The sequence below is a fragment of the Schistocerca gregaria genome, chromosome 8, assembly GCF_023897955.1.
Source record: "Schistocerca gregaria isolate iqSchGreg1 chromosome 8, iqSchGreg1.2, whole genome shotgun sequence".
NCBI lineage: Eukaryota > Metazoa > Arthropoda > Insecta > Orthoptera > Acrididae > Schistocerca > Schistocerca gregaria.
The window spans coordinates 126,081,888-126,092,903 of record NC_064927.1 but is presented as its reverse complement, the minus strand read 5'-3'; the positions used below and the strand labels follow the sequence as shown (position 1 = coordinate 126,092,903).

General features: G+C 36.3%; 1 protein-coding gene across 1 annotated transcript; it reads right to left on the bottom strand.

Moving 5' to 3' along the window:
• Nucleotides 1–2,289: 2,289 nt before the first annotated feature.
• LOC126285074 (piggyBac transposable element-derived protein 4-like) lies at nt 2,290–10,021 on the bottom strand. The gene is made up of 2 exons (XM_049984397.1): nt 9,866–10,021; nt 2,290–2,970 (listed from the first exon to the last, which is right to left on the bottom strand). The coding sequence occupies exons 1-2, from the start codon at nt 10,019–10,021 to the stop codon at nt 2,290–2,292; spliced, it is 837 nt and encodes a 278-aa protein (XP_049840354.1).
• Between the last annotated feature and the right edge of the window lie 995 nt (nt 10,022–11,016).

Here is an 11,016-nt window from a genome sequence, read left to right as displayed (position 1 = left end):
GAAAAACCAATTCTATTGCGTAGAAGAATTTCTATTGTAACGTATGAAAGGCAGTGGGTGGGAATAACTAACTCAAATCTGTATATTAAAAATCACTTATAATTGTTAAACATCGTTGCAAATTAATTTGCGATGTGAAAGTAAAAAGTATCGCTCCACATTATGATTTATCGAAAGAGAATGATCCATGGCACATGACACTAACAGTATAAAAATTATAATATTTGTAAACAGATAGTTTGTAAATAATATTTGGTCATGTATGACATGCTAATTACAGACAACTATATATAAGCTGCTTCCATTGCCTGTCTCATCCGTAAAGTAAAAGTTAATACGGTACTAGTATACATTACCTTATAATATAAGCAAAGCAATGCAAGCGACACTTACTCGATATTTTCAAGTATCAATTGCTTTGGTGGTTTTGTTTTTCATATACTGACCACTGGCATCAAAAATTAACTATTATGCCGTGGCACGCACAAATGATTTATTCTTAATATTGGCGTAAGGCTGAAATCCTTAACGGTCATAAGCGGAGAAAAACGTCATTTCAACGGTTCAGATAGACTATGAACCTTTTCACACATGTCCAGCACGCTACGATACTGTACTGTACAAACTGTAGAACGGAAGATACGGTACAGAATATATTTTATTAATAAAGTTATTTTGTCAGTTGTGACTATTATTCTCGCAAGGAAGACAACAAACAACATGCACTCACAAAATCGTGAACTTTTATTCCGATTCACGATGCATTTCGAGGCATGGGCTCATCTTCAGGAGTTTATCAGTCTACATCCTGTTTTTATTAAGTTGTATGTAAATCATGCTATTCTACAGTTTGCTGCAACATTAAACTTTGTTTGTTCAGTGAATTTTTCACTAGACATTTTTTCAGAAACAGTTTATTTAATTATATCATAAAATTAATGACAAGAATGTTCTGACTTGATATTTAGCAAACATTATACCAGTAGATAGTCTACCGCTTCCTACAGACCAAATGTTCCCCAGAATTGAAAAAAGTCTCTCAACTGGAGCAGATGTCATAGGCAAAAACATAGCAATCCCAATTATTTTAGAAATATTTCAACATGAAATATCAGTCGTTTGAAACACCGTAACACTTTGTGGCCCAAGAATAAACATAGGAAGAGAAATATAATAATTTCTTTCAAAATCTATCTTTATTGTCACAACAGCAATAATATGTTAAAAAACAATAACATTTGAATTCCATTACAAAATATTTTGGGTGGTTTCAAAGGGAAATCACTGTAACATTTAGATGATTATAATGGCTACATTTTTTTTTTTTTTTTTTTTTTTTTTTTTTTGTGAAATTCAGCAAAACAGTTTTTCGTTTACATTACACACAAATCAACATTACATGTTTTACACATTGATCTTGTGGGGTATGGTACTTTAGCAGTTCTACAGTGTGCACATCATTGGGATGGTTCTGTTTCTGGCATATGGGACGCATTCTCATAGCACTTTTCTGGTGCAACAAATGCCTTGAATCTGTTCTGCTTGATCTGGGACCTCTTGTGGTTAGGAGATGATGAAGATGCTCTAACTAGACCAGCAATTACAGAGTGTCTGAACAGCTTCAAGGATATTTGATCATTATTGCAATGTTTGTTATAAATTGTGTAGGAATTTACAACAGTGACATCTAGAAAGTGCCACATAATTCTGTGCTGCCAGTTTTTGCTCTTTCTGTCAATCTGTTTGACTGATTTTAACATGGTGGATTTGTCCACAAGCCCCATATAGGCATTGTAATCCTTTACAATATCTGGGCATGGAAATTTCTTCACTGGTACCACTTCTATATTTTCAACATTGTCGAAATTTGAAAGAAACTTATCGATTTGCAACCTTTCCCAATCACTGCTGTGATGCCTTGGCTGCTGCATCAAAACTGGTGTTCTTCCTGGGACCTGTGCTTTTCATTTTCAAAGTCTTTTGGGAAACCAACTATCCCTTTTCTCACTGTTCCATGGGCATATATTCCTTGTTTCCTCAAATCAAGCATGAGGGGTACAGAAGTAAAATAATTATCAAAATACAACTTGTGATATTTTTGTGCAAGTTCTGAGCTAAGATGTTTCACAACTAGGGAACCTAAGCACTTTTCTGTCTCCTGCCCAAGTTTCCCAGTATAGATATGAAATTTGGAAACATAGCCAGTGTCATTTGCCAGTACCCAAACTTTGTATCTGGTTTTATAGGTTTCTGAGAAATATACCACTTTAGGCTTGACCTAGCTCTGAATCAAATCATAGATTCATCCACAACAAGGTGTTCTGTTGGTAAATTATTTTCTGAGTAGATCTTGCTTAGATAGTCCAGCAGTGGGTGTATCTTGAACAGTTTATCATAACCTTTTTCTCCATTTTTTGGCTGCTGATTATCATCATTCACATGTATATGGCCTAACATGAGAGCTGAAATGTACGAATCACAGAGAGCTGGGTCAGAATACCAATAATCTCCAGATGAAGGACATTTTTTGATCCCCATTAATAAATTGATGGCAATAAATTTCTTCATTTCCTCAGTATCAGTTGGTTTGAAAGTGGTGGAACCTCCAAATTTCTGAGTCGCATATAAATTTGTAGGAAACACAAGGTGATCTAGTAAATCAAATAAGCAGCCAAGTATTTCAATGGAGCTTGTTTTGTCAGAAACAATATTTGCACCATATTTGTGTGAGAATTCAATAGTTTCTTTTGCAAATATGTCTTGCACCCACTCTATGTTCTCTATTAGTTCTGCATTATCATGACACATATTATTGTCGTTGTTGACATCACTAATGCGAACAGAGTCACTCTCAACAGAAACACTTTCATCCACATTATATGCACATTGAACTATGTACTCATCAGGAACAGTAAGTCGTGGTTGTTGATCAATTTCATCTGATTCACTTACAATGTCTGAAGCAGCCGACTATGGATCACTTGGAATTTCTGGTAGTATGTTCATTAGCATATCAGTGCTGAAATCACAAGCTCTAAACCACTGGTTGCTTCTTGATGGTGGTCTACTGTCCATACTGACGATCTATAAAGAAATGAAACCATCTGCACTTTTGCAAGAAACAAAACGTATTATAATCATAAATAAAAACTTCTTCCAAAATTCCATAAATGAATTAGGAGGAGGAATCATTACCTCATATTCCAAAAGTCTGCTGCAGAAACGTCACAAATTATGTATATAACAACATCTAATTTACTTACCACTGTATTCAGTGCAACACTACACTGAAAATGCGGGCAACCTCCAACAATCATGTTGCTGCTCCAACTAGTTGTTAGGGCAGAGGCTAGGTGACACTAGCAGTGAGCGTGAAGTGGTGACTTCAAGATAAAACCAGTGGGCTGGATACGCAAACGAAGTAAAAATATGGTTTCAGACTGAAACCACTGCACCGGCAAGGGTTAGAAATTGCTTTTCACATCACTTCAGTAGTACAAGGTAGTTTTTCAGAACTTGAGCCACAATCTATTCTTTGGTTCAGGAGGAGGAGATTAGTGTTTAACATTTTGTCTCCAACGAGATCACTAGAGATGGAACACAAACTCAGATTATGGAAGGATGGGCAAGGAAACTGGCAATGCCCTTGCAAAGGAACCATCACAACATCTGTCTGGAGTGATTTAGGGAAATCGTGGAACCTAAATCAGGATGGCCATACATGGGTTTGAGCCATCTTTGTCCCTAATGCGAACCTCATTAGCAATGTACATTTGTCAAATAGGTCATCAGTATTAACACAATCATTCATAATTTCATTAACTTTTGCAGTCTATTATAAATCAGACAATGCAATTTCAGTTCGTAATTTTGTCCATTGAAACTTATTAGCTTCTTCAAACCTGGTTCTCCACAACCCTATGTATTGGGTACTAGAATTATAAAATTTGTCTATGTTTGAGAAGAATTTTTGTTCCTGGACACTACTACTTTCTTTTATAGTGCATAGCAATTCTTTGATAAAAGATGGTATTAAACATTAAGCACACATTTTCTTTTCCCATTGCTAAATTATGAGACAAAAAAAGACAGAAATACAATGATCCATAACATATAGAGGAGTTATTTCACATTCAAAAACAACTTAAATACATTGTTCCTACTGTGTTGCTGAATGAATAATTGAAAAATTGTGGCAGAGTCCGTAGCCACATCACTCTATTGATGTCAGTGGTTGCTCCAAGATTGGCTGCAAGAGGCATGGCTCCAAGAGACTGTGTAAAAACATGAAATCAGACATGTGGGTAAAAAATCAGCACAGAGCATTGTCCCAGACGGCACTACAAAAACTAGGACTGTCCGACCTAATCCTAACGTATGGTAAACCTATACATAGGTGGAGTACAGTACAAGGTGATAGGTTATACTGCATTGTAAAACAGTTACAGTTTCAACAAAACCAAGGCAAAAAAGAGAAATACAGTATTTATTGTTTTCAGTGGTGGCTACAAAGTGTATAATAGAAAGAAACTTCCACACGGGAAAAATATATTAAAAACAAAGATTGCAAGACTTACCAAGAGGGAAAGTGCCGGTAGATAGGCACAATGAATAAAACACACACAGAATTTGAGCTTTCGCAACCGGCGGCTGCTTCGTCAGGAAAGAGGGAAGGAAAAGGAAAGATGAAAGGATGTGGGTTTTAAGGGAGAGGGTAAGGAGTCATTCCAATCCCGGGAGCGGAAAGACTTACCTTAGGGGGAAAAAAGGATAGGTATATACTCGCGCGCGCACACACAAAAACACACACACACACACACACACACACACACACACACACACACACACACACACACACACACACACATCCATACATACATATGTCTGCTTGTGTCTGTGTATGTATGGATGGATATGCGCGCGTGTGTGCATGTGTGTGTGTGTGTGTGTGTGTGTGTGTGTGTGTGTGTGTGTGTGTGTGTGTGTGTGTGGGCGCGCGCGAGTATATACATATCCTTTTTCCCCCTATGGTAAGTCTTTCCGCTCCCGGGATTGGAATGACTCCTTATCCTCTCCCTTAAAACCCACATCCTTTCATCTTTCCTTTTCCTTACCTCTTTCCTGACGAAGCAGCCGCCGGTTGCAAAAGCTCAAATTCTGTGTGTGTGTTTGTGTGTTTTATTCATTGTGCCTATCTACCAGTGCTTTCCCGCTTGGTAAGTCTTGGAATCTTGAAAGAAACTTCCACATGGGAAAAATATATTAAAAACAAAGATTCCAAGACTTACCAAGCGGGAAAGCGCTGGCAGACAGGCACAATGAACAAAACACACAAACACACACACAGAATTACTAGCTTTCGCAACCGATGGTTGCTTCTTCAGGAAGGAGAGGGAAAGACGAAAGGATGTGGGTTTTAAGGGAGAGGGTAAGGAGTCATTCCAATCCCGGGAGCGGAAAGACTTCTCTTAGGGGGAAAAAAAGGACAGGTGTACACTCGCGCGCGCGCACACACACACACACACACACACACACACACACACACACACACACACACACACACACACAGCTGTGTATGTGCGGAGTGTGTGTGTGTGTGTGTGTGTGTGTGTGTGTGTGTGTGTTGCGCGAGTGTACACTTGTCCTTTTTTTTCCCCCCTAAGGGAAGTCTTTCCGCTCCCGGGTTTGGAATGACTCCTTACCCTCTCCCTTAAATCCCACATCCTTTCGTCTGCGAAAGCTTTGTGCCTGTCTGCTGGTGCTTTCCCGCTTGGTAAGTCTTGGAATCTAATATATTAAAAACTAAGATTCCAAGACTTACCAAGCGGGAAAGCGCCGGCAGACAGGCACATGAACAAAACACACAAACACACACACAGAATTACTAGCTTTCGCAACCGATGGTTGCTTCTTCAGGAAGGAGAGGGAAAGACGAAAGGATGTGGGTTTTAAGGGAGAGGGTAAGGAGTCATTCCAATCCCGTGAGCGGAAAGACTTCCCTTAGGGGAAAAAAAGGACAGGTGTACACTCGCGAGTGTTTTTAATATATTTTTCCCATGTGGAAGTTTCTTTCTATTATATATATGCCGTTTCCATTTACTTACAAATACTTTCTCTTGTGCATACCAATGACCTTCATCTGTAACATTCCCAAATGCCAAGACTGTTTTATTTTCAGATGATAAAAACACTGCAATAAACAACAAATCAAGTATAGTTTTAAGTATTGGTTACTGAAATTTTCATTGACGTAAATAAATGGTTCCTAGCCAATTATGAAAAAACACATTACATGAATTTTAGAACTTGTAACAGATCTCCCATTAGTGTATGCCTAAAATATTATGACAGTCAGAAGAATATGGCAATGTTGATTCTTGGGGCTGCAGCTGGGAGAAGCATGCCACAAAATTACTGAACTGCCTAAACAAACCTCTATTTGCTAAGCAAATGTTGACAGATGTATGGAATATACAAATAAGAATGCTAGCATAGGGTGTCTACTTTCATTCCATAATGTCATATGGGATTATTTTTTGGGATAACTCATCAAACCAAGCTTAAGTTTTCCTTATAATAAAAACTATTTATTGTGTGAGCTCAAGAACATCCTGCAGACATCTGTTTGGGGAACTAAACAAATAAATAAAATTACATAATTAATTAGTGCTTTACAATATATTTATTTCTTAATGAATTTTGCCATTAAAAATATGTGGTATCTCTTTTTCAAACCAGCAGCTCAGGTCATAGAATCGATACTAAAAATAAGAATAATCATCACAAAAATTTAAAGTCACTCATTTTGGTCCAAAAAGGTGCTCACTATTCAGGAACACACATTTTCAATAAGTTGCCAACAGCCAGTAGAAGTTTTAACTACAAAGTTCAGTGGAAGTGGAGCCTAAATGATTTATTGGTAGCCAACTCCTCCTATTCCATTAGCAAATTTCAAAGTTGAACCAACTACTGTGTATGTATCACTAATAACATCAAATAACGCAAGTGTTAGTAAAAACTAACTTTTGTACACATTCAATGCAGTAATGCAATCATTGTAAATTAGTGTTATAAAATGATTTTTATATTTGGTGGTGGATGGCTACAATAGTGGATGAATTACCACATGTATCTGAGTGTATTGAACGTTTACATGTTTTTTGACATAATAATAATAATAATAATAATAATGTTTAAATGTTTATTTGCCCATGTTAACTTTTCAGTCTTGGACGTCGTCATTTTTTGGACAATTATATCAATGTCATATCATTCCAAGAATGAATATATACATCAAGTAGCACATTGTATATCATTCCATGCAATAATGTTATAAACACATTAGCATATTATATATCACTCCATACATATAATGATTATATACATCAATTAGCCAGTTATAACAATACCACCACTAATATACTGCAGTATGTAACAAAATAAACTAACAGTACTGCAGCTCAGAATTCTTTTAATGAGTATAAACATCTTCCTATTAACAAATTTTTCAACTTGCCCTTGAAAAGATTGCTTTGAAGTTGCTTTATATTTTTTGGCAACTTATTATTGAATTGTCTCCCTGTTACATATGGACTGTGATCTGTAGCTTTCTTGTTAGTCCGTATCCTATTATAGTCACTTTTGGTTCGAGTATTGTAATTATGGGTGTCACAATTCTTTACACTATTTTCCTCGTTCTCTTTTACAAACATTATTGTCTTAAATACATACAATGAGTAAACAGTCAGTAATTTATAATTTTTGAAATAGTCCCTACAGGACTGGCATTTGCTTGTATTAGCAATTATCCTAACTGCTCTCTTTTGAAGCTTGAAAATGCGATCCATGTAGACAGTGGGTGCTCCACCCCAGACCTCGATCCCATATTGCAGATGTGAGTGTATTAACCCATAATACACTTGTTTAAGGACAAGGGGAGCTACTATATTTGCGAGACGTTTTAGTAAGTAAATATTACTAGAAACCTTTTTACAGGTGGTGCTGATATGCTCTTTCCAAGTGAGATGTTCATCAATCAATATGGCTAAAAACTTGTGTTTGTCAGATGTTTCAACTGTAGAAAGTGATTGAGTATGAGTATTATTAAAATGTAGCAAAAACTTTATTACTACATTCTTGTTCTTATTCAGTGTAAGCTTATTCATTGTTAGATATTCTGTGATCATTTCAAAGTTCTCTTTCTTGCTTTGGAATGCTGCCCGCTCTGTACAGCCCCAGCTAATAAAAGATGTATCATCAGCATAGTTCACTAGTTTGGAGTTTTGTGGCTGTGTTATATCATTAATATGTACTATAAACAAGAATGTCCTAGTATACTTCCTTGGGGAACTCCACAATTGAGAGTTCTGTATGCTGACTTTACTGTTTGGATCTTACTTTCATTCTTATAATTTAGTTTTGTGCACTGTCTTCTATCACAGAGATAATAACTTAGTAATTTTAGAGCTACACTTCTTATCCCATAATTTTCTAACTTGGATAACAGTACTGCATGATCCACAGAATCGAATGCTTTAGGCAGATCTAGGAAAGTCCCTATAACTTTGTTTCCTTCATCCAGCCTGTTCAGTAGTTCATGAAAAAAAAGTTGCTAATGCAGTTATTGTAGATTGTCCTTTTTGAAACCCATGTTGTGTTTTATTTAATAGTGTGTATATGCAGGAGAAGGATTCCATTTGCTCTAGAATTATTCTTTCAAGCAGCTTGCTAAGTGTCGAAGTCAAAGAGATTGGCCAGTAGTTATTTATGTCGGTGATAGCCCCCTTTTTGTACACTGGTTGTATCTCAGTGATTTTTAAAAGCTCTAGAAAGGTCCCCTGGCCAATTGAACTGTTAATAGATGTGTTATTGGTTTTATTAACTCATTTTTGCATTCTTTAAGTAGTGTGGACGATATGTCATCCCAGCCGCTAGTTGATTTTACTTTGAGTTTTGTGATTATTTTCATGACCTCAAACTCTGTTACACTCCTCAGGAAAAATGAATTACTCATTTTAACTGCGTTTATTTTCAGGGCGGATTCATTTTGTTCTTCTCTGCATGCCTTACTAAAATGTTGTATGAAGGCCTCACATACAGACTTTGGTTCATTCAACAGTGTTCCATTTTCTTCTTATGCAATGTTGCTGCAGCCTGGTTTTTCTCTATGTTCACATTATTTGTTTACAATACACCAGGCTGTTTTGCTAATGTTACTAGTTTTTCTTATCTGTTCAGCATAATTAAGTGCTTTTAGTCTCTTCAGAGATTCCCTGTATGTCTTTCTGGTGCTTTTGTATTTTTTTAGGAAGTATTGCAATTTTGTTTCTCAGAACAGCACATAAAGGTCCTTCATATTTTCCTTTAGTTTATGTATTTCTGGGGGAATTTTAAGTTTCTTTGTGGGATCTGATTTCTATGGTGCTTTTTCTACTACTGGACATGCCTGATTAAAGCTATGGTTAAATATTTCACAGAAAAGGCCCCACTTTTCATTAATACCTTGTGATCTATATACCTTATCCCACTCTCTCTCAGCAAGCTCTTTCCTAAGTAAGTTATAATTAATCTTCCTTTTATAAGTGTTTAGGTCACTATGCAGAACTAATTTGTGGTCTGTATTAATTTCTGTGGAGAGAGCTGTAGGGTCTGAGTGATATTTTTCCACAGCTCTTACCACTGTATGTTTGCTATCTAGATTCGAAAGAACATGATCAATACAAGATTGTGAGTTAGATGTTATTCTGGTTGGTTCATCATTTATTTGGTTATAGTTATTTCAATGCTATAAGTCAGAATATCTAACATAATTTACACTACCAGTATAGTTTAAAGAGTCTATGTTTACATCTCCCGTTATTACTACCTGTTTTTTGTTTGTTGATTGTTTATTCAGAAATTGTTCTAGCTGGCAAAAGAACTCTTCTACATCACTATTTGGTGATCTATATAGGCCTGCAATTATTAGGCTGTTTTTGCCTTCTTTCATTTTTACAGCTGCTACTTCAAAGGCCAGCTCCATTGCAAGATTGTGAACCCAGTCAATTTTTTCACAATGTATGTAATTTCTAACAAAATTGCCAACACCCCCACCCTTGTGTATCTTTCTGTAGTATGCACTCACAATTTTTTAATTGTTTAACTTAAAACTATGAGCCTCTTCAGACTTGCATCCAAGTTCATTCACAATATATATGTGCAGTTTACATTCTCCAAGAATTTCGTCAATTTGCTCTACTTTGTTTGTGGTGTACTGAACATTCTGAAACATTATTTTACATTTTTCGTCTTTCTTGATGCAGTCGGTAAAGCTTTCACCTTCGTGTATGCACACTGAAGGCCGACTTACACTAAAAAAGGAACATCAGTTTCACTTGAAAGCAAACTATTTTTATATATGCGACTACCAAGTTCGATCTTTTCATTGATCAGTATGCTTACTTTTTCGCAAATAAAACGCTTACCCTCATAGTTCAGATGCTGTCCACGTATAGTATGCATGCCCTTATCTAGTGTCCTTATGTCTAGAATTAAACATTTTTTGTATCTAGAACACAATAATTTAATCCTGGCATTTGTTTTTCTAATCTCTTTGTTTACACATGAGTTGCACATTAAGTCTTGTCGGTGTGGGATGGTAGCAACAATAGTGTTTTTTTATTTGTTTCGTTCCAGAAATTTAGACAAACCTCCAATACACAAATCGGCTTCATTATAACCCACATCATTTGAACCTGCACTACAAGCAACAAAGTCATTGTCATGTGACATTTTGCCATCTAAATATGTGTTTATTACAATGTTATTTGTTCTCGCACCTGGCTTCACCACACTACTTACTTGGATGTTTTGATTAACACTTTGTAGAATCTCAGCCAACTTTCTTCCATGACAGTCAGCAAGCAAGAGTATGTTGCACTTCCTGGCGGAATTCAGAGTGGGGTTGCCTCTACCTTCACGTTGTTTATTAACTTTGTTAACGGGCTTTTTACCATCTGATTCTACATGTTATTTTTT

Bases quoted from the DNA above. Each gene is read 5' to 3' on its own strand.
- LOC126285074 (XM_049984397.1), bottom strand. From the start codon at position 10,021: ATGGAGCTGGCCTTTGAAGTAGCAGCTGTAAAAATGAAAGAAGGCAAA. The intron at 2,971-9,865 runs GTAGTAATAACG...AGTGATCCATAG, and splicing joins AATCAACAAACAAAAAACAG to TCGGCTGCTTCAGACATTGT.